This window comes from Akebia trifoliata, chromosome 4 (assembly GCF_017979445.1).
Source record: "Akebia trifoliata isolate Shusen 1 chromosome 4, ASM1797944v1, whole genome shotgun sequence".
Classification (NCBI taxonomy): domain Eukaryota; kingdom Viridiplantae; phylum Streptophyta; class Magnoliopsida; order Ranunculales; family Lardizabalaceae; genus Akebia; species Akebia trifoliata.
In genome coordinates this window covers 10,093,364-10,117,517 of record NC_141378.1, presented here as the reverse complement: position 1 = coordinate 10,117,517, position 24,154 = coordinate 10,093,364, and the positions used below count along the sequence as shown (strand labels likewise).

General features: G+C 34.5%; 2 protein-coding genes across 3 annotated transcripts; both read right to left on the bottom strand.

Annotated features, from left to right (window-relative positions):
* Window positions 1-9,605: 9,605 nt before the first annotated feature.
* LOC147403677 (beta carbonic anhydrase 5, chloroplastic-like) lies at window positions 9,606-14,640 on the bottom strand. Of its 2 annotated transcripts, none has more exons than XM_086439347.1 (9): window positions 14,380-14,640; window positions 14,231-14,298; window positions 12,813-12,974; window positions 12,680-12,728; window positions 12,362-12,475; window positions 12,152-12,205; window positions 11,494-11,576; window positions 11,114-11,216; window positions 9,606-10,154 (listed from the first exon to the last, which is right to left on the bottom strand). In XM_086439347.1, the coding sequence occupies exons 1-9, from the start codon at window positions 14,470-14,472 to the stop codon at window positions 9,945-9,947; spliced, it is 936 nt and encodes a 311-aa protein (XP_086295473.1). In that variant the 5' UTR covers window positions 14,473-14,640; the 3' UTR covers window positions 9,606-9,944. The 2 variants fall into 2 exon arrangements, with proteins under 2 accessions (XP_086295473.1, XP_086295472.1); XM_086439346.1 differs by having other exon boundaries at window positions 11,114-11,219; window positions 14,380-14,636.
* Window positions 14,641-18,079: 3,439 nt separating this feature from the next.
* Window positions 18,080-23,896, bottom strand: LOC147403676 (L-ascorbate oxidase homolog). Its single transcript, XM_086439343.1, has 9 exons — window positions 23,673-23,896; window positions 23,311-23,499; window positions 23,107-23,216; window positions 21,935-22,205; window positions 21,247-21,343; window positions 20,356-20,701; window positions 19,222-19,587; window positions 18,949-19,027; window positions 18,080-18,505 (listed from the first exon to the last, which is right to left on the bottom strand). Exons 2-9 carry the CDS (start codon window positions 23,452-23,454, stop codon window positions 18,302-18,304), a joined length of 1,617 nt encoding a protein of 538 aa, XP_086295469.1. The 5' UTR covers window positions 23,455-23,499; window positions 23,673-23,896; the 3' UTR covers window positions 18,080-18,301.
* Between the last annotated feature and the right edge of the window lie 258 nt (window positions 23,897-24,154).

Sequence of the window (24,154 nt, the reverse complement as noted above, 5' to 3'; positions counted from 1 at the left end):
GGTTAATGGGGCCCAGTAACACGTGGACAGATACTGACTGGGTTCAGTGTTTGGGTAGGTATGACTTCAAATCAATAATGGGTAACGTTGGGCAGCCAACAACCAACAACTTACCGTATGGGCAGTTATAGTTGCCACGAGGGATTATTATTATTATAATATAGCAATGTTTTTTTGACTTTGACTTTGACCGTTAGGACTAGAAAATTTGACATTTTACTTCAAGATTCAATTACCCAGATTTTGATTATTTGGATTCGCTACATGCAATATTTTATTAGATCGAATCTAGGACAAATTGTGACAGATCCAATGGAATTCGGATCTAGTGAAGTTCTTGTATTGTTAGAATTATGGCTGTCAATGATCCAATAACAATTGGATCAGGCCTTGCAAAAGGCCAAATCCGATTTGATATACAAAATCTGAATAAATTTTATATATTTAAATAAATATATAATGTAATTATATACTTTGTCACATTTTATCGAATAAGAACATGATCGATCCAGATCTGATCTGATAAGATATTGGATTAAATAAGACACTTGGCAGCTGCACCAAGTTTAGATAACTAGGATTTCAAATTAGGGCTATCAATGGGCCGGGACGTGAACTGTAATGAATTGGGTTTGGGGTCCCCTTAATTATCAGGTTGGATCGGTAAAGGCTTGGAAGTTAGGCCCATTGGATATCCTGTCAATCAGAGGCCCAAATATTTATGGACTGGGCGTAGATTAGGTTATTTTTCTTGGACTGGCCCACTCATTAGAGGCTTGGGCTTGGTAGTCTTAGCCTAGATCACATCAAAATGGCCCAACCAACGAAACCCATTAGGAAAATCTAGTTTTAATCCACCCTATCTTTTTTTGTTAGACATAACTTGTTGAAGGTTTCGATGATTGGCCCAACCTGCACTTCACGAAGTATCCTGACTTTTGGCTTGGGGTGAAAAAAGGGGTAAATTTGATGCAACTCTTTTAAACACTACATGAAAAAGGGTTAAATTCGATGGACTTTGGCGTCGAATTACCCCTTTTTCACGTAGTATAATTCAAGATGACATGTATAATATAAGGTGAAATTATAATTCATCATCACAACTCCTCCATCTCGAAAACACCACACATACCTTGTTGTCCCATCTTTGTTTTTGGGGTTTGGGAGTTTGGGACCGTACCCGAGAATGACTATCAAGGTCCATCTAGGACAAGAAGGTGCAATTATGAAAATACTTTCTTTTCTATTAAGGTTTTATTTTTTCTTTGCTCGTTAAGCCTTTTTTCCCTACCTCTAATTGTTGCTCGGGTTAGTGGGTTCAACAGGTTTTGAACTTAGGCTGTGGGATCAACGCTCCACATGCCTTGCCAACTTATTGGAATTTACAAATCCAAAATAAGAAAATAAAATAATAGTGAAGACAACTCAATTATATTTTTAAATAAAATCACAAACAAAGAAAGAAAAAAAAAACCCAATCATGCTCACATACATGAATTTGAGTACATGAAGAACAATGAAAATTGTAAAACAACTCCCATAAAGATCAAATCAAGACCAAAGAAACCAAAAAAAGAAAAAGAAGGCAGAAAGCCTTCTAATATGGACTAGTAGTGACTGCAAATAAGTGGTATTATATTGGCATCAACAATGTCTTCTAAGCAACATAACTTAGATATTTATGGGCTAGTGGTTGAAGGGGGAGGAGAGAGGAGGAAAGGGATCGAAGGAATTGTAGTTGGGATAGTAGGAATTGAGGGGAACGACGTCGATGGAAGCGGAGGCAATGTGAGCTTTGGAATAGTTGGAATAGTGGGCAATGTTGGGATGGTTGGCAAAGGTGGACGTTGGATAGTTGGCAATGGTGGTGGCAATGTGGGCTTAGGCAGAGTGGGCACAACAGGTAAGGTTGGTGTAGGGGGGGTATCCAAGAGATGGCGCGCTGCATCAATGCTCGACATTAGCGACAAAGTAAGGAACAAAGCTAAGATGAAGAGGTGAGAAGAAGCCATGGTTTGATGAAGTAGAGTGAAAAATGAAAGTTATGTTGGGTGAGGTTATGAACTTATGATGATTTTCGTTGGGTTTTATAGCTAGAGGTTTTGGGAGGGATATGGGACTTAGCAATTTTGTTTGGTGAATTGGCCTTCACGTGTAGTTGGAGAAGGCTTGAAATTTCACAAAGTTCTTGGTTGCTAGGAAGATAACCTATAATATGGGTTAGCTAACATATTTTTCTAATTTCAGATGCTACAAGTTTATAGAAATTTAGCAAAGTTAGTTAAGGGCGTTGAGGAAATTTTAAAAGGTTCATAATTTTTCTTCCATTTCATTGCTGTATTATTATAGATCTCAGAGTATATATATATATATTTAATGATATAAGGGTTTTTTTTGCTCAGAAAGCAAGATTTGATTAGTAATTAGTGGGTGAAGGAGGGTTTGAACCCAGGCCATGGTATCAACAAGTAATAAGCAACAATATATTGTGTGAGTATGAATAAGGCCTTGCACATGTCAGTGTCGATGTCAATTGTTGCTCAAATAATTTACTTTACACAATCAAACACCACAGCCCTCTAGATTAAATCGAAAAACTGAGATCAAAAAAAAAAAAAAACTCTTTTGGGATCAATCCAAGGTTTTGAAAATGGACAGCTAAGATCTTTAACTTGTCTCCAAACTTTAAAATTAAAATTCAACGGTGAAAATTTAACTTTTTGTTTTATTTTTTTAAAGTTCATAGAATTTTGTCCTCTATAACCATAAAGCATCGATAATGTTTTTGGATGTCACAAGGTGGGCCCAAGGACCCGTAGTAAGGGTGAAATCCTTACTAACTTAGTAGGGCTAGTCGGACTCTATTTAAAAAACCTAGTTGGTTGATTGATCGGTCCAGCGCCAACCTTGAGTCATCTCTATTAATTCAAACAATCCAACCCAATCAAAATCCAATTAAGTGAACTTAAAGCTGAATCAAATCATGTAAATAAGTTATTAAATGTCAGATCAAGACTGAGTTAGGCCAAGTTACAAGAATACAGAGGTTAACAAATTTTGTACCATTAAAGACATATAATCGATATATTAACAATACAACTATTTGATCGAGCAAATTAAGATCACGCATACAACAAATATAATAACAAATGATGGTGCCAACCCTACCTTCTATCTTCATGGGAATACCCCACGCGTACTGGGTGGGCCTTTTCATGTGTAAGATATGAAACCCTTTCTTGTTCCTTGGGTATGGCTACTCAAGAGGAAATGTTTGAACCTTGTCGTATTACTCATAGAGATCTTAGTGGCTCTGACCTATTAGTTATCGATGGTTGCATTATCTATTTAAATGTGTCCATGCATTCCATCATTAATCTCAAATGTTTTATCAATTTTTTAAGAACCTCTGGATGCTCAAATCAATTTGTCGAAAGCCAAATTAAGTTTAGTTAAGGGAGATGATGGCCTTAGCAATCTCCATAATATGATAATAATGGATTTTGCATAAAATACCTTCAAAATGTATTCACTGTCAAGGGTTTTTTTTTTTCGGTTATATATTTTAACAAAAACAAGGGTGTTTGCCATTGTGCAATGGTAATTTTGTAAATATCAGAAAACTTTTAAAAATAATGATAAATAATAATAAAAAAAATAAAAAAATCCCTTTACAGTGGTATTTATGGAAGAATGATGGTTGTGGAGGTTATCAACAATCTCGTGAAGTCTTAGATGTTAGCATTTCCTTTAATAAAAACACTTGTCTCGAACTAAGCATTCATTGTTCAAAATGATTTGTAATATATCCCCAACCTAATAAAATCTAAACACCTAGGCCTTCCTCTCATACAAGGTGGAGTGAATAATGAGACGTTCTTGAACCATCAAGACAAGTTTGAAGGAAGTGGTTTGTGACCCTTCGTCACGGAGGATTTCAACAAACAATCACAGATCCTGCTTTGGGGTAGTCCTAATAACCTAAACGAGCAACATTGGATCAATTGGACCTGAAGTGCACACTCCTAAACATTTGGGTGGATTGGGAATGTGATTTGTGGAGGTATATAATCATCTCCCATCTGGACCGTTTATGTCGCACTATTCCATGGGAATCTCGAGATGAACAAGTGGTATTGTTTGGGTGGAACTCTATCTAATTAGAGAAGAATACCGATTTGGGAGGATTTTCAATCTTTAGATAATTATTGTATTTGGATAGAGGTGAGTATAGAAATTATAATCTAACTAGGGTTAGGTTTCCTTTTCTAGGTTTAAGATTTTTCCTATTTAACAAAAACGGAAAGGAAAGAAGGGATCCGGGGAGATGAAAATTGGGTAGTAAAAAAGGATGAATGAAATTATATAATATTAGATCCGAAATATAGTGGAATGGCTTATTGAATCTATGATTGTAGGCATCTTTGCTGAATCACATAAAAATCTCTTGTGTTCTTTACCTTTTCCACGTTTTTTCTATTATTTTGTTGGTTTATTGGTATGGAATCTTGATTTGGATTAAGATTTCAAGGTGGTGCAAAAAATTGCATCTACATGATTCCTCATCAAAAGGGGCCATTTTTTCATGGCTTCTCCCATTATGTCATTAACATCACAGACGATCTAGCCGATGATGGACCTTGTTTCATGCTCTTGGGCTATTATCTAACTTGAAACTCTCGAAGGTCACTCTATCAAATTTGATTCACATTTTTCTTACAATGCTTTCGTGAACAGGTCGACATATATCTGGCATGCATTTTCAGCATTTCAACAAAATGCAAATTAATATAGACATGTTACGGGTAGTAAAATATTTGGATCCTTCCTCGAATGGTGATACAATTTTTCAAAGTTGGCAGTTTGTAGCCCTCCTTTTGAGGAGGATCTTGATCCCCTTTGTAGCTTGTTAGGACATTTGGAAAGAAAATAAAATTGTATTGGGAAATAGAGTATATATGAGCCATGAAGTCATCATAAGCATTTCGAGGAGTTTATTTTTTAGGTGGGAGCTGGTTTTGTTGGTTGTTCTTTGTTGCTGTTTTCTTTAGGTAGGTTCCTTTGACCTCCTTGTGTGAATGTGTGTGTTTTTTTCTTTCTGCTCAAAAGAATTTACAAATCAAACAAGAAAAGAAAATAGAAGTAAAATTCACTCCATTATAATATTAAAATAAAACCACAGTCAAAGAAAAAAAAAAGAAAAAAACTACCCAATCATGCTCACATACATGAAGTAAAATGGAAATTGTAAAACAACTCCCAAAGAGATCAAATCAAGATCCCACTCCCTACCCAAACAAAAAAAAGAAAAGAAAAGCACAATAGTAAACTACTCCCAATGTGGTACTAATAATGAAACGTAAACAACAATGTCTTCTAAGCAACATAACTTTGAGAGTTCATGGGCTAGTGGTTGAAGGGGGAGGAGACAAGAGGAAAGGGATTGAAGGAATTGTAGTTGGGATGGTGGGAATTGAGGGAAAAACCGTCGGTATGGTGGGAAACGACGACATTGATGGAAGTGGGGGCAATGTGAGCGTTGGAATAGTGGGTATAGTGGGCAAGGTTGGGATGGTTGGCAAAGGTGGCGGTTGGATAGTTGGGAATGGTGGTGGCAATGCGGGCTTAGGCAAAGTGGGCACAACAGGTAAGGTTGGTGTAGGGGGTGTGTCCAAGAGATGGCGCACTGCATCGATGCTCGACATCAATGACAAAGTAAGGAACAAATTAGCTAAGATGAAATGATGGGAAGAAGCCATGGCTAGATGGGAATCAAGGCTGTTTCAACGTGTTTGATGGAGAGTAAAGAGTGAAAGTTATGATGGGTGTTCTTGTCTTTGGGTTTTTATAGTGAGGTTTTGGGAGGAATATGGGACTTAGCTATTTTGGTTGGTAAATAGGCCTTCTTTTGTAGTTGGGGAAGGCTAGAAATGTGCCAAAGTTCTTGGTATAGTTAGCTAGGAAGATAGTCAATATTATTATTGGTTGGCTAACATATTTTCCTAATTTCAGATACAATAAGTTTATAGTAATTTAATATATTACTATAGGTAAAAAATAAGTAGAAACTTAGTTAAATGTTGTTGGGAAAATTTTAAAAGTTTGATAATTTTTCATCCCTTTCATTCTTGTACTATATATTATAGTTTTCAAAGTTCTTTTTTTTTTTTTTTTCGCTAGGAAAGCAAAATTAGTGATCAGTAATTAGTGGGTGAAGGTGGGTTTTGAACTTAGGTCATGGAATAAACACTCGGAGTCATATTTAAGAAGTATATATGAGGTGATGCAAAAGTATGACATTGCTCATATTTCTTAATGTCTATCATGTAGAGCGCTTACATATATCAGGACTTGGTGACGAATGACTAGTGTACTAGACACTCAAGTCCAATGTACCATACGTTCATTTCCTATCAATGACTTCATATGAAATCCTTTTGTTTTTGCTTATCGTGGGTATCCCCACCCTTCAGGTGAGACTAATCCCATGGTCACACGCACCACCCCCTTGGAATGTGGATCCCATGATACTATGGATCTTCTCCCCAACTATCAACACTGTACCCTTGGAAAAAATCCATGTTACACATTGAGATATTTGAAGTAATGCTATTTAAAAAAACAATCCCAGAGGTAAGATCATGTAAAAAACTTGAACTTGAAAGGTGAAATGAATCCCTTAGCTTTATTATTATGTTTGTGCCTTGTATTTTGCTATACACCAATGAAATAATATCGCGTTGGGTTTTCAATGAGGAATTTTCAGTTTTTCTGAGATGAAAAGAGATCAAGTGATCATAACTGTGATTTTCAAGATAATATTAAAAATACATCATCATCGTTCGTGGACGTAGGCAATCTTGTTGAATCACATAAATTTTTCTTTGCCGTGTTCTCTTTCCTTTGATTTGTGTTTTGTTAAGATTTTATGGTTATTCCTTGTAATTTTCTACATGTCTAAAGCCATATTTTTTCATAATTCTTGTGTAATCATATTCACTCTGGCTACTACAATTGGTGCAATTTTTGAAAATAGAAAACTTTAATGATGCTTTTTTTTTTTTGTGTACCTATTAATTTGAAAATCACTAAAATGTGTTTTTTAGATATTTGAAAACCATATCTGGGTTTAAGAATTGAAAAATTCTATTGCCCAATGATCAATTGATCCTAGGAAACACGGATGTCGCTTCTTTTCCCATCCAAGTTGTTTGTTGAATATTGGTTACCCATTTCAAACCTAGTTGGACCCTAGAAAAATCCCCATCTTAACACAAATTCAGATTTGGTAACTATTCGATGGGGTTCTACAATAAGGTTAATTTGGATAAATTGGAAAATTTTGGGGAAAATGCGAATAATGTTTTTAGGTTTCTTACCAAAATCAGTCATCTTAAATCTACCTAAAAGTTTCATCTTGTTCTTGAGATTTGACAAGCGAAGAAAATAAATTTTGAGGGGAAAAGGTAAAAATATTATGATATTGGATGATTAATTATTGATAAATCATTGACTAATTCATTAATTCCACAATTTTCTCTGTTAATCCCTTATTTGGAGAATTTTCCAGTTTTTTTGGTTGGAAAAATTGGAAGAATTATGTGACGATGCTCAAAAATATAAATCTGTCCGATGAAAATGACTTGAAGGTACCCAAGGGATACACATAGTGGCATTACACTAGCAAAAAAAAAAAAATTATAAAAAGGATAATAATAGAGACCGTTACTTCTTATACCAATCCCTAAAACATGTAGACTAAGATGGAAACATAAACACCACCACATGAAGCCTCCATAACACAAACATCACTAAGGGTTGTGTGGGATAGGGAAATCCTTATCCTGAATAGGGATAGTAGGCAGTGTTGGCTTTGGCAGAGTAGGAATCCAAGGTAGAGGGGGAAATTCAGGGAATTTTGGCACCAAAGGCTTGAAAAATGGTGGCAATTCAGGGAATTTTGGCACCAAAGGCTTGAAAAATGGTGGCAATTCAGGGAATGGTAGATCAATCTTGGGCAAAGGTGGCCATTCGATCTTGGGAAAAGTTGGGATAGTAGAAATAGAAGGCAATGTGGGCATGGGTAGCTCTGAAGCCTTTGGCAAGGATGTTTCAAGAAGATGGCGCGACGAGAAAACCACATCATGGCTCATTGACAACATGATGAGAAGCAAAGGTAGGATGGAAGATTGGCAGAGGCGATAAGCCATGTTAGGATGAGAAGAAGAGCTCAAGACACCCTTAGGATAATGAGATAAGGGTGTTAGGCTGTTCTGAGATAGGATAGCATGAATTGGGTTGGCATGGATTTTATAGTGAGGGGGTGGGGGTGAAGAGAAGTGGTGTTTAGGAAGTATCTTAGTTGCTGGGTTGGTGTGTTTTGTGTGTGTGTGTTGTGGGTAGGAACTAGGAAATGTTTAGAGATTGGAGACTTTGGGTGTGTTTGAAAGTAGTTGGAAAATCAGTTGGAATTTTTTGTTGTATCGTCTATAGTTTTGAAACTCGTAGAGTTGACTTGAACTCAACTAAGTCGATCAAAACTCATCGATTCGATTGGATTTCAAGTTGATTTATCCTCAAAACTCAATGTAACCAACTCGCCAAGTCAGTTTGAAAATGCACCAAGTTGGATCAATCAAATTAGGCTTAGACCCATAGCTCAGTTGGATTGACACATTGCGAAGCAATTTCGAGGTTGAAGGTTCAAGCGCAATTTATACATAAAAATAATCAAATTATTCTAATTCGACCATACATGATATTTTCGTGGAGAAACAAAAAATGTAATTTTTTTTCTTCATATTTTAAGATATAAAATGTGATTCTTTAATTATTAATAAATTTAATATTTCTTTTACTTTACTCATTCAAGTTGATTATAATGAGTTGTCGACTTTACTTAATGAACATTCGAGTTCTACGAGCTTTACAATTAGGATTGGGGGTTTCTCATACGTAACTTCCACAAAGCATAGTCTGCCTCACCCCAAGACTATCACCCATAGGACAAAACATATTTTCTAGGATAACATTAATGGAATTCCATTATTTTTATCTACCTCCTTCATTAATATGGCTTATTTACCAAGCATCCCCTAATTTTTTTTTTCTTTTAACTAAGAATTTCGTTGCATGATTTTGACATAAACAATAATTACTGCCACTGATCATTAAATTTCCCTTCAAAAGATTATCCAGGGAGGAAATTGTAATTCTACTTAATTTAGGAGGTAATGCACCATTATAACGAAAGAGGGTACCCACTATAGAACCATATTTCTTATCTTGCTTTTTTAGCCTTCTTGTGAACCTCTAATAAAAGACCTTTTTAAAAAAAAAACAGAACTAAATTAGAGTTTAGGGTTTATTTTAGTTTGGAAAAATGGGCAAATTGGAAAATTCAGAGAAATGGGTAACCCCTTAAAAAAATCAGTTTATTTGTATGAATTTAGGGGGAAAAAAAGTGTTTAAAAAATAGATAACTAATAATAAATAAAATAAAAATAATAAACAGTAATGTAGAAGTATCCATGCAACTTTTGGTACCTGTATTACTACTTTGTCTTCTAGCATATAAATGTTTATGTATCTAAGTACACCATAACTGGAGACAAATTGAAGTATATTATTGAAACCATGTTCATAAATCATAACAAGTACACAAATAGCTTACAAAAATCATAACAAGTACACAAACATCTTACAAAATACAAATATCCCTTTATTATCACACAAATCACACATACAACAAGGTAGGAGCTCCACAAATAAAGAAAATAATCTTAATTTTTGCCTTTGAAAGATGGGGATTTAGCCCGTATTCAATCACATAATGATGTATATCACAATGTTGTGGACTGAAGAAAGATTTTATTACGTTCACTAGAAGCCATAAGAATTGAGAATCGTGGGATGAGGAAACAAAGGCTGCTAAGTTGCGAAACTCAGGACCAAAATTCTTGACCTGTGAAAGCGTACATCTCACCTTTCTCCTCCACGTTACTATTACTTCCCTTGTAATCGAGGGTCCATTTCTCAAATGTACAGTTGACAAAATCATAGTAACCACCATGAATATGAAGCAATCCTTTACTCACTCTTTCTTCTATCCATGGATATGTTAGCAAGTTCACCAAAGAATGGTTAATGGATTCCTGGATTAGAAAGGTAACTCGCTTTAGTAGCTATCACGACTGACTGACTTCCTATGATCTTAAATATATCACCCAACTCGCTATGATCAGATGATCCTAACCATAGTCACCAAGTAGGGATACAGGTTTAAAACGGCAAGGGAAAACTTCGGGAAAAAAAAGAGGAAACAGGAAAATTTTTGACAAAGGTAAATAAAATATTAAAAATTATATTAAAAAAAAAAATGAATTCATAATCTAATTATAATAAGACATTTATTCTTTCTTTTTTTTTTATTAGCAACATTTCATCTAAAATTTTAATACTGAGAAAAAAAAATATTATTGATTATTAATGCATGATAACATGTTTTCTTCACACAGAATTATACATTTTATAATGCTAACAAAATGTCTAAACATCAATGTATGTATTGAGAAAAATAACAAACAATAGAAAAAAAATTAAATAAAAATCTTAACATCGAGACATTATCATTAAATCTTACAATTAAACAATGTACCAAATAACAAAAACTTACAAGGCCATAGAAATTAATTAGACCTATTAAAAACTGATTTATTTTTATTATAAAAAAAATTGTTTAAAACGTAAAAACCGTGTTTAAAACATAATAACGTGTTTGTTTTTTCAAAAAAGTCCAAGTTTTTTTTTTAATTTTTTTTTATTGCTTTAATTGTGAGAGGTACAAAATGTATTTTAAATCAAAAAAAAAAATACAGGGGGTATGATCCCAAATTCCCACCATCCATCTATTTAATCTAAAACTTTTAGCTTATTTTTGAGGTTCTTTTTTAATGTTAGAAAGGAAAGAAACTAATTTGGTGGTACTAAGGAAAGGATCATCTTATTCCATCAATTTGACATTTTTTGACCATGAAGTATGTGGGCCAACAGGAATTCTAGAAATATGACATTTAAGGGTCTTAAGTAATGGAGGAGGGAAGAAAGAGATCACCTTCTCACAGTGGCTGCATTGTTGGTCAAAGCTGAGGTTTGCAGCAGCAGCCTTTGTGCTTATCCTCGCATTTTTTCCAATAACAACCCAATTCCTAATGAAGCTACTGGAAAACATAGATAAACATAAACAAAAATAAAAACATGAGGATGGGCTACTGCTCTAGAAGGGAAAAAAGTGAAAGAGGGCTTCTATTGCCACACCAACTATTACTAACGCCACCCCAAGATGAGTGCTAATTCTTGGGTGACTTGCATATGAATTGGAATGGCATTGGCAAAAATTGGTGTGGCAATAGAATCTCTCAAAAATAAATGAGAAAGAATAATCACAAGCCACGATCCTAGAAGATAGAAAGAAAAAGAATTGGCCAATCAAACCTTGAATCTACTTCATCTTGCATGCTCATAAGGGCCCGAATGCCCCCACAGCAGCTGTGGCCAATTACCAATAGATTTTCAACCTGTACAAACCAAATTACTTTTCACCTTTCTCATCCAAAGTGCAGACATAAACTTGCTATAATTTTAGTATGATCCACCAATTGAACCGTCAGATTTGTGTTTAGAGGGGCAGCATTTAAGTTATAATCTTAAGTACAACAATATTATGAAGGTATGTATGAATGAATGTATACATCCTCACCATCCAATTCCGAAACTTCTAACCCCAATAAACCACTTTTGATGGATTAGAAGTTTCATAATGGGCTGATTTTTGTGAGGAGATTTCCAACCCTGTTTACAAGACATGTTGGATCACAATCCTGCCCCTATATATATATAAAGAGAGAGAGAGAGAGGTTGGCATCCATTGACTCATGAATAATGACTAATTGAAAAAACACATGATCCCAACCATGGAAACATAAAATTCAACAGTTGAGATTTATCCCAGAAATAAGTATCCTTGATATTGTATATCTGGATACATGTAAATCCAACCATTGGATTTCATGTTTAAATGGTTGGAGATCATGTGCTTTCTCATGAGTCACTGGAGCCCGACCCATATATATATATGCACAAATGCACATACCTCGAGAGAATTTACAGCAAACTCGAGGGCGGCATTAGTTTCGGAGGGTCCATTCTGCCAAAAAAAAAAGGAGGAATCATGCAGTAAGTTTAAGATGACAATTTCCGTAAGGAATCATGCAGTAATTTCAATCATAATTATCTCAATTTGATGTTCTCGGTAATAAACTAGATAACAAGCCAAGATGGAAGAAATGACCAGAATCAATACCTCAAATGGAGGAACGAGGTTCGCGACATTTCGCACCGTAAAGGCTTCTCCGGGTTGAAACCCAAGGATGCTCGATGGGCACACCCTAGAGTCTGCACAAGCAATCACCATGAACTGTCCTTGAACTTGTCAGTTAACAAGAAACTACCCATGTAAATTTGCAATAAAATGAAGCAAAAAAGAATGAAAGATCGGGTTATTCCCTTCTTTCTTTTTAAGAATGAAATTAAAGATGAAGAGAAAGGGACCCAATAAGGATTAAACAAGTATGGGGACAAAGAACATTTAGAACCACAAAAGAAACCTTTGTTTAATCACCTTGGGTGCTTGAGCTTTTGCAAGATTTTGAAAATGATCCAAGTCTTCCCTGCTCAAAATGTACGAAAAGTGAAGGGCTGATCATTCTCAAAATTAAAGAGAAAAACACACATCAACATTAATCGCTACTTACAAGTATTTGTGCTTTTTGAAACTTATAAACCTATGTTTCATCACGTCAAAAAGATCTAACCCAGAGTCGATTTCTTCTACTTTCTCTAATTTCTTTATTGTAAGCTCTTGCGTCAATCTAGAAAACTCCTTTGAGGCCTCCAACTTCAAAGCACGATTTCTCCTTCAATCAAAAAGCCATTGAGACAGCACAATTTAGGAAATCTAAAGTAGTACAATTACAGAGATCAGGTGACTCAAATAAAAAACGGATACATTCTTATCTCTTAGGGTCAATCCTGCAGGTTGCATCGGAAGTTAGTAATCTTAAAGCGTGGAAGTTTGTAATCTTAAGCATGGTTTTTTTTTCTTCCTATGTATGCATCATCAAAGGACCAAATTAGAAGCACGTGATTCGAAAAAAGCTGTAATCTTAGCAATTTTTGATGGGTATATACATCTCTTAAGAAAAGAAAAGGGATTCTACATAATTCTGGTTGAGCGGAACGGAGCTACTCAAACAAAATCATGGAGATTGCTAAACAAGTGCAGTTGCAAACATGCAATTAATGGGATCAAGACAAGCAATTAATCCAAAATTTTCCACTAAAGCATTTAGCATCAAAGGGTGTTTTACAAAAATGGGTATGAAAGTTTTGAAAATTATAGAACTGGGTATTAAAAAAATTACAAAACAGGGTATATACCTATTTTTGTATATAACATATTTACAAGAACCAAGAGAATTCGCTGCTGTTTTGGGACTTGAAACTAAACTCGAAAATTGCAAAATTGTGCCCAAAAACTACTAAAAATAATATTGAAATGAAAAATAAGAATGATTGAACTGTTTTGTTGCTCCTCCTGGATAGATCTTCGAGAGCTAGCCCAAAAGCATATATAATAATGGCCAAACTGACGCCCGGATAAAAAAGATACAACCTATTAACGTCAAAGTAGAATTTCATTGCTTTTATAAACAGAAGGCAGCGAATTTGCAACTTTACCCATTTCGGTATAAATTTTTTTTAACAAAAATAGGTATATATCCATTTTTGTAATTATTTTGTTTTCACACCATGTTGTATAATTTTTGAAAAATATATATCCGTTTTTGTAAACAAAAATTTCCACTATTTTGAGCACTTTATCAAACTCTAATCCATTCCATCTTATAATTCGACAAACTCACACTATGCTCATCTTGAAATTAAATTAACTATAATTCAAGCTAATTAACATAAATATCCACTATTTTGAGCACTAAAACAACCAAAATTTCGGTGACCCATTTTCTGTAATCCGCCAAATTCACAAAATCACCATAAAACAAATCTAAATATAAAACATTACCAATGAAATCGAACAAATTTTCCACAAAAAGTAACAAAAATTATCTTTTTTGGGTTTTTTCTTTTTTCAAATCAAACATGCACTTACTTGACTGAGCCCAAAATTCCTAAATGGGTATCCTCAATTTTCGCCAATTTCTTCTGAAACACAAAGATCTGCAACAGAAGAAGACATTAATGGAGGAAAAAATGAGAAATTTAACATAAAAATTAAGGATAAAAAACAGATAAACATACTTTGGTGCTCCTTCTTAGTGACTTTGTGGGAGAACCCATGAAGGATAAGGAGTCCTTGGAAGCAAAGGAGGGTGGAAGACCTGCAGATGCCATCGTAGGTGCAATGAAGTAAAGGATTTTCGAATTGGTGAGAGAAAAAACAGAGGAGTTATTAGGGTTTCAGTCATGGGGTCTGAAACCAAGGTAGAGGTTGGATCATCAGATTTGTCTCCAAGAAAGACGGAGAAACCGAAGTTGAAGAGAAGGTAAAGTTTTCATAGGGTACAATGTCGTTGGAGGACAAGTGTTCAACTAAATGATAGTATAGTGACATGTGGCTTAGGACAGCTTAAAAAAAAACACATACACTAATTATCAACTTTCATTCCAGTGATAATTAACTTAATTTTTATTTTGTTTTTTGAATTTAAGTTTTTCAATGAAATCTAGAAGAATGTATCGTTAAATTGCTAATTTGACAATCCATGTAAGCCCAACAACCTTTAGTAGATTTGAAATCTAACTAAGTTAATCATGGTAGCCTGATTCATGAAAAAAGGTTTGTTCAACTAACAAACGTGATAAAGTAAAAGTGTTACAATAAAATTGCAACAAATAAGTCTGCACCCAATAAATCTCTTTACAAGAAATTTTTTTAGGGTAATTTTACATAACACCTTAAGATATATTTAATGCACTTTAACGTGTATCTTAAAGGCACATATTAAAATGCAATAAATATACTTTGAAAATTGGGTTTTGTGTTAAAAATGACATTGAAAAAATTGCTTTTTTACCAAAGTACCTTCTGATTCAAACTTTCAAAGTGTATTTATTGCATTTTAATGTGTGTTCTTAATAAACATGTTAATAAAATCCTTGTAATAATATGAAGAGTCATGTTGGGATGACACAAGGGTAACAAAAACTCGTGGTGTCGTGCACATAGTCGTAGATGATTTTCTACAAGATACGAGTAAAAAACATCTACAGAGTTTTTATCACCTTTATGTCATTCCAGCATTTTCCTAAAATGAAAGAGATAGGTTTGCCCCTTAATCTCTCAATTTCTAAAGGAAAATGTTGGAATGACATACGATATTTACTGCGATTTTCACAAGTCTAACATGGGATGTAAGCATAATCATAGATGTGTTTTCTCATGATACGAGTAAAAATATCTACGGTTATGTATGCATCTCCATGTTAGAATTGTTAGAATGGCAGTAAATCTTGTGTCACCCCAGCATGACTTATTTTATTAGGGTTTATGGGAGGTTAGGGAAGTTTTTTAACATATTTTTTTTAGGGTTTATTTTTTCATACAAAAATAAGTTGTAAAGACTCTTATTTGTAGATTTTTTTTAAGTACTTTTTAGATAGAGTTAGTGTTTAATTAGAATTATTTTAAAATAGAATTAGTGTTTAATTATAATTATTTTTAAATAGAGTTAGTGTTTAATTAGAATTACATTAGATAATTTTATAGTTTAATTAGAATTATATTAGATAGTTTTAGAATTTAAATTTACGTGTTGAAAATAGATGACTATCAAACTCCTAAATCTAAAACTAAAATTCAATTGTGAAAATTAATTAAATTTTTTTTTTTAACTTTTTAAAATTTTATCTTCTATAAGTTTGTGGTATCATATCATATTTTTGGGTACCATAAATTGATGTGGTCAGAATCCACTCCAATGAATGTCTGTTAAGTAACAAATTAACCACATAAATTTGAATGCTACGATGTGGATCTCACTCCAAAGTCCATTTGGTAACAAACTACATAAAGTAAGGTTCTCTTGGAGTTGTCAGAACTCCAAGAGAGCTTTTTAATAAAACCGCAATAGTTATATTTGCAAGTAAATCTCTCTTTCTTTTATAGAAGGAGTCATACTGGGGTGGACATAAAGGGAGACACATGGGTGACAAAAACTAGTGGTGTCGGTGCATATTACCATAGATGCTTTTTCGTGAGATATGAGTAAAAAGCATCTATAGTTATGTGAGCGCCACCACATCAATTTGTCATCTTTGTGTCATTCCAGCATTTTCCTTATTAAAAAAAATGCACCACCACATCATTTTGTCATCGTTTTGTCATTCCAGCACTTTCCTTATAAAAAAATGCACTTTAACAGGGATCCTCTCAAGTGCCATTTTTGTGTAGCTGTTGTTCTACAGTCCATAGAACACCAGATAACAAGTCAAACCTCTTTTGCTCGTAGTTTAGATTGTTTAAATTTAAATGATTGGATGTAACCGTGTTACTGATGCCGCACACTCTCACCCGTACAAGACAGCTACGGAAAAATCAGGCTACAGTGGATCTTGCTCCCTCAAGTTTTTTACTCAACAAAACTTTCCTTCTTAAAATGGACTGAAATCTTATCAAGGGGTTGTTGAACTCACATGTATTATCAAATTGGCAAAATCAACACCAAGCCCTCTAGATTTCATGGAAGAACTCAGATTCAAAAGAAAATTAATTAAAAATAATAATAATAATCTTTCTTAAACTTCATCCATGGTGTTGCAAATGGACAGATACCAAACTCTCAAATTTAAATTTGAAATCAAACGGTGAAAATTAACTTTGGTTCGAATTTATTTATCAAAATTCTTATAATTGTATCCTCTACAACTCTATGGAGTACGATCATGTTTTTGGATGCCAACAGTTGATGCGAGAAACTTTCCATACTGACTTGGTAAATAAAGTATTTTTCTTTCTAACCCCTAGGGGTTGGCTCAATGGCAATGTTGAACTGATAAGTGGTTAATGCCCGTAGTTCGTGAGTTCGATATCCAGTATGAGCATTAATTCCTAGGGGCCACCTATGACGGTGCACCCTCACTTACCTGATGCGTGTGATGTGCGGGCGTTGCACGTGCTCCGAGACTAATCCTCTGACAAGACCATAATCTATGGACTGGACAAAGCCCATATACGAGCCCAATCCACTATCTACAAGGATGTCTGATTATCCAAAAAAAAAGTACTTTTCTTTCTTAATAAATCTTGCAGTGCAACCCACATTTTAAAATATAATTATAAATACCAATAATACCCTTAGTATAATGATATGTGATTAAAAGAACTGAATATACTATAGGTACTTAAATATTTAAAATGACGTGAATCCCACTCAAGATTTTAGAATAACAAAACTAATAAAGTAGAGAAATTTTTATAACAAAAATACAACAAATAAATTTGTCCGATAAATCTCTCTTAGAAATTTGTTTGTCCTTAGATTTCTTTTAAAACTAATATTTTTATGTCGATAATAAAAGTACAATTCACATTGCCTCCAAGAGTATTCCATGAAAGAACCACACATCATATAGAAATTGTAGATTCTCACTTTGTGAGGGAGAAAGCTATTTTGACTATTGTTTTTGATTTGTGAATCAGGAAAAGATAAATTTCTTTTATTGTATGTAAGATTAGTTATTCATTTATATATGATATTTGATTTGTGATATGTGTCTTCTTGTATAATAGTATAATTGGCATTTACCCTTCATTGCCACTTGTATATAACATTCCTCTATCGATTAAATCTGTTTCAAATCCTTCTAAACTTCATATTTTCATAGTATCGACGGGTTGTCATTACTTGCGGCATTTAAAGGTCGTATGATCTACGATAGATAAATTCACAAAACTCTTATTGGTTAGACCACATAGCTGTGACTAGAGGTTGAACAACAATTGCAAGAGTCAATATCTGGAACCCAAATACACATTACCAAGATATTCTCCATGTAACAGTCAAATAAATTGCATAACGACAATTACATATCGATACAAATGGAAGGTGAAACTATGTACTAATTAAATATCTAACAATACAATTCATACGGTATTTCGTCTCTTTTTTGGCAGTCACACCCTCGTGACCGATAACTAGAAAATAAATAATAATCAATCATACTAAGCGTGTCGGCCCTTGGCTTTGCCACAAAGGAGAGCATTGGAAGGAATGTCATATTCATTAGCGAAGCTACGTTCCGAGGTCCAGACCCTGAGATAGAATTGTTGCCCCAAGTACTGCCTTGCCCACACCTGTGATCTTATGTTCCACATACCTTGGTTGTCCAAGGAGACCAATATAGTGGTCCACGAATTCGGATAGACCTTCAAAAAACAAAAACACTTGAATACTAACCAACATTCTAGATTCCCCATTTAAAGTCGACTCTAAGTTTAATTCAAGACCGACACCTCGTCAGAGGGACGAATTTACTGTTATTTTGGGTCCATTACCCCTACATGCAGATCTTTGGAGGACCTATACAAAAACACTATCATTTTTCATGATTGATTCCTAGTCATTCCTTTGATCATTTTTGTTACCCAAATAAAACATCTATGTATCAATAATCAAAGTTTTTCCCCTCATTTATAGGTCTAACAAGATATTGAATATTATGGCATGAGGATATCAAACTTTCATGCCTCTAATGATGTGTCAGTCTCTGCACGCTTTGCATTGTTTATTTTGTGTGAGGAGAACGCATCAAACTCGTTTAAATAACCGGAAAAAAAATTTGTAGGGTTTAGGGTCTGTTTTCAGTTACCTGGGCAGTGTGTCTGGTGAGAGTATCAACTAGATTGTAGCTTTTCCTGTTGGCTGGAGTCCATTGTCCGCTACCATAACTACAATCATCGAAAAATTATGATCAGATATTAAACACAAGAACAATGCTATAGATTCTATTGTCACACCAACTTTTGCTAACAGCACCACCAATTCATATGAAATTACCAAAGAATTATCACACATCTTGGGGTGCTCTTAGTAAAAGTTGGTGTGGCAGTAGAAGCTCTCGAAACATAATAGAGAGGCTTACCCAACAACCCAAAAATCATAACCGTCAAGATGCCAAGATTGGACTTCTTTCTCATTGTTTTGAAAGACAATTTCGATAAACTCATGGAGGGAAGCTCTCATGACAGAGGTGGAAAGGAAGGCAGGACCACCAGTAGGCAAGCCTTGGATGGTATCTGTATTGAAGACACCGGGGATGTTGAAATGATCGGCAAGCTTCAGAGGGGTATCTGCATTAATGTAGGAAGCCCTATTAACAGCATAACGTTGCTTTCCATTTATCAGAGGAGCTGAATTGGCCAAGATGATTGTCCTTGATGTCGTTATCTTTCCGTAATGGAATGAGCCTTGAGGGTTGGGCCTCGCTGCATTTGCTGTCAAATTCCATCTTCAAAAAAAAAAAAAATGGGGAATCAAAATAAATCATCATAAAGTAAGACTTTTGGGTATATTAATACGTGTGAATCTTGTTAAAATGGTACAGAACCTAACAATCCTTGTAATGAAGAAGCGAACATTCGTCATGCAACAGATTAGAGTATATAGAATGAGCTATAACGAGTTGCAATCCCAACTCTAATGTATCAAAAGAAAATAAGGGACGGTGGGCAACTTCAACATGTTAGCTGTACTCAAATTCAAAATTTGAGTAAAAATGGTGAATGAGGTGCTCCAACCCTTTACTCAAATCTATATCAAACTGAAGGAGAACCGAAGTCAGACCCAAACCAAGGGAGACTCAAAGATTTTACTAAAATTCCAATGGTCATATTTCAGTTAAGAAAAACACTTTTCTTACTAAATTAGTAAGATTTGAAATCTTACTAAGGTAGTTGGGCCCTGATGGATTACCACCACATTGGCAATCCAATACCGGTGCCTTCTAGATTTAATGGAAAAAAAAAATGTTTTAGACTTCATCAAAGATGTTGAAAATGGATGCCTACCCAACTCCCAAATTTAAAATTAAAATTCAATGGCGAAAGATAACTATTTTTTTTCAAAGTTCTTAAAATTTTGTCCTCTACAGTCCATGGCATCAGATCATGTTTTAGGATGCCACAATGTGAGCTCAAGACCCTTAGTAAGATTTCAAGACATTCCAAGACATCAAGATCTCCGAGGTATTTAAGGTGAAGTTTTCAAAGTAGTTTACCTGAAAGTTCTGGCTTGCTCCATGGACCAATGTATTTGGTAAGTAGGACCAACGGGCAATGGTCCAGAAACTGGTGTGTGAGAATTAGAGTAGTGTAACACTGCAGTTGTGGTAAGAATGAGCCTTGTGAAGCGTGTAGAAGCAACAATATAGTAGTCTTTGGGTGGCTGATTTAATGTTACAAGGACAGCCACGGATTGGCCCACATGTACATCAAGAGAATCATAGATGTTTTGTATGGTGTGAGATCCTTCAACTTCTACAAGTTTCATCATATGGCCCTGAATCCGGAAATTGATAGAGGTTGACAAGCCCACATTTGAGATCCTAAACATGTACGTTTTCCCTGTAAATAAATCAACAAATCTTATATCAAATACATTTGAACAAGAACTTACTTCATTTTTTTATATGAATTTATATAAAATGTAATTCAATCCCAAATGGATTGAGGTAGCGAAAGTTGATATGAACACCTTTATAATAAAACAACGGTGGGCCCCCCTCCTTTGTCTCAATCTTTATACCCCACAAAGAACGTATCTCAAGGACATAGCTTTTACTTTTATTGCATTTTCTCTTCCACTTTCCAAGGATACCCCCAACTTTATTGCTTTTCATCTTCAATTCCTTTTCCCCGAATACCCCTTCAACTTTAAATACCCCTCCAATTTTATTATCTTTTCTCTTTTACACCCTTAACCCCAAAGAGGATGCCTGTGGGCAAATGCTAGTACTTTCAATAACAGAACACATGACTCTGGATAGAATTTAATGGAGAAACAGGATTTGGTGATGATGATGATAATCAATTGAAACCTACTTAACAAAAGAACCAACATTCACGTAATCAAATTCATGTTAAGTGCAGACTATGATGGGAATGGTTACCTTGGTCACCACTGAAAGAAGAATGGGTCTGGCCATTTATTAGAACAGCATCGGGGAATGGAAGAATTTTCCCTGAGTCCAAGAATTGTTGCAACACCTGCAAATATCAGATACATTACTATCTAAACATACCAAATCCATTCTTCATCTATCAGAAACATCACAATAAATACATAAAACAACAAAACTAAACAAATTGTGATAGCTATTGTAAAAATTTATCTTTTGCACCACACTACGACGGTGTTATGATGTTGTTAATCAGTGTTTCGAAATCTGGACAAGCCACTAGGAGATCACGTCGGTTCACCTAAAAACTAAATGCTTGATATGGGAAGTTTTTGGAAAAAATAAAAAACAGCTAACCTTTCTAAACCAACTACCTTAAACAATTATTTCATGATTTATGGCATTTATAGTTTTTATACAAGAAAATGCGTAATGGCACACTGAAGTTGGATTGCCAACCATTGAAAAAAATTAGAGCATCATAAGCTACTATCGCAACAAATCAAGGATAAAAATAGAATAAACATCTTTGAAACAATTTCATTATAAAATTTTACGACAAAATTGTTTCAGGCAGAAACCTATGAAGCTGACAAGCAGACCTAATCCAAATGAATAATACAAACAACCTAAATATAAACTTTGGAAGAAAAAAAATTAAATTATACAAATTAATCACCTTATGGTTGGTCTTGTACCAATCGCCGACAAGTAAAGTGAAATCTCCATCTGGATAGGGAAATGGGATAGGTATCCTTGGTCTTGAGTAGACATTAAGACCTCCAAACCCACCTGCCGCTCTATGCATTAGAGTTGAGGGGAAATATGTAAAGGTTCCTATTTGATCTTTCGTCTGGAATTTGTATGTGTAGTTTGAATTAGGAGGAATTGCGCAATTGGTGCCCAACACTCCATCTTGCCATGAGTTCTTCCTCTGCTTAATACCATTCCTAATTTGAAAAAACAAAGCGCACTCAATAAGTACCAATTACAATCCTAAAGAAGTATATCAGGATGGTTTAAAAACTCCTTTTGATGTCTCGTCTAGTCCATGAGTGAGACCTAGACTTCCGATTTGTTTGAGTCATCTCGTTCAACAATGAGACAATGGACTGTGTTTACAAATGAGACCATCATTTGAGGTAACTTGTCTATCCATCTCGTTGGTGGACAATTCCAAGACAAATTGGATGAGTTGTTTTGGACAAGATTTAAAGCCATGTATATCAGATCTTGAAAAACTACTACAAAAAAAATGTTTTTAGCAGTAAGCACATCCATAATCACAAAGTCGGAGTATGGGCTTAAAACAACAAGGGAAAACTTCCGGACAAAACGGAGGAAACGGGAAAGAAACGAGAAAGAAATTGGGAAAAAAAACCTTTGAAACATAAAATAAGAAATATATCAAGTCTCGTATTTCTACATTTATGAATCACCAAATTCTATTACATATCAAATCCCATATTAAACAACATTCATGAATAAAATCATAAACAACCTTAAGGCTACAAAGAAAGTATTAGTTTTAGGAAAAGACGTGTTTAAGTAAAAAACGAGTTTTTTTAATTGCCAGAGGTATGAGGCGTGTTTTAAACGCGTTTTTTTGTTACTATGTGCAAATCTACGACAATAAAGTGGTAAAAATAAAAAATGGATTGGTAAATGTCTTCTTTCCTAAGAATGTTTAACATAATTTGAAGTGTTCTGAAATTGGACTACAAGATATAGATTTTATTATCCACATTGTTCAAATAAAAATACTGAGAACTGAGTAATTAGCAAGTTAATGTGTTAATGGGTAGAAATAATTACAATTGGTTACAGAGATTAAGTGAGAGAAGAACTCACCAGGTCAAGAGAAATGGCTCGTCTAGCTTGTTAATGAGATTGAGAATTATGTTGTCGTTGGTTACGACGTCAAGTCTAGGACCAGGAAACTGGCCATTGATAAGAATAACCTTCAAAATCAAAAACCCAAAACCATTAAAGAGATTTTAAGTCAAACCTTCAACAGAATTGAAAAAAATAAATAAATGAAAATCGAAAATCAACCTGTTGAGGGATACCAAGAGGAGCAAGTGTTCCATAAGTAACAGTCCAAGTGTAGTATCTATAAGGGTCCTCTGCTTTCACGAGAGATAAACTCAAGCAAGCCAAAACAACACAAATCAAATGTAGGAAGAGTGGTTCTCCCATCTTATAAGAAAAAAATTTAAAAAAATCTCCAAGACTTGATTTTTTCTGCAAAATAAGAATAAATGTTGCTGTTAAGGACTAATAGATAAGTAGTTATCAACAATGGAGTACAGAAACACTTGAAGATCGAATCTTTGATAGATCAAACAGTCTACAATGGGGGAAAACGACAACCCATCACTTATAACAGAGGGATAATTGAAGAGCAGAAACCCTACCTTGTATGGATTACTTCCTCTTCTTCACATAGTTGATGAAGAGTAAAGCCGTGTCTGCCACCTTAAATATCCAAAAGTTGAGAAAATAAGAACTCTCTCTCTCTCTAATTATTAAATTTCTGACTTTTAGCTCAATTTCGGCGCACTTCACGCGTTTTCGCGTAATGATTAGTGATTATAACTCAGATCCAGTTGTTAATTTTCTAAGATTTGACTAAAATTCCACGAATTTCGGCTTTAAGTAAACCTTTAATCTCTCTTTAAATCTTGTTCTTGTTGTTGTTCTTATTTTTGTTTAATTATTTTTCCTTTTTTTCAGATCTGTAAGTTATGAATCTGTTGAAGAGCTTTGAATGCTCAGCAGTTATTCACGGTGATCCAACATGATCCAATTGAATGTCACCTTCCCCGTATAGATCAAAAACCCTAAAACTAGAGAGAGAAAGATGTATTTTTTAGGGTTTTGGCCAGAGTCTTCTGTA

What these genes read in the sequence shown, in the direction of transcription:
- LOC147403676 (XM_086439343.1), bottom strand. Translation starts at nt 23,454, where the DNA reads ATGGGAGAACCACTCTTCCTACATTTGATTTGTGTTGTTTTGGCTTGC. An exon ending in TTCTTTCAGTGGTGACCAAG is followed by an intron (nt 20,702 to 21,246) that starts GTAACCATTCCC and finishes ATTTATTTACAG; the next exon opens with GGAAAACGTACATGTTTAGG. An exon ending in TATGATTTTTGGGTTGTTGG is followed by an intron (nt 19,028 to 19,221) that starts GTAAGCCTCTCT and finishes CGATGATTGTAG; the next exon opens with TTATGGTAGCGGACAATGGA.
- LOC147403677 (XM_086439346.1), bottom strand. Translation starts at nt 14,472, where the DNA reads ATGGCATCTGCAGGTCTTCCACCCTCCTTTGCTTCCAAGGACTCCTTA. An exon ending in TTCAAAAAGCACAAATACTT is followed by an intron (nt 12,729 to 12,812) that starts GTAAGTAGCGAT and finishes CATTTTGAGCAG; the next exon opens with GGAAGACTTGGATCATTTTC. An exon ending in CAAAAGCTCAAGCACCCAAG is followed by an intron (nt 12,476 to 12,679) that starts GTGATTAAACAA and finishes GTTCAAGGACAG; the next exon opens with TTCATGGTGATTGCTTGTGC.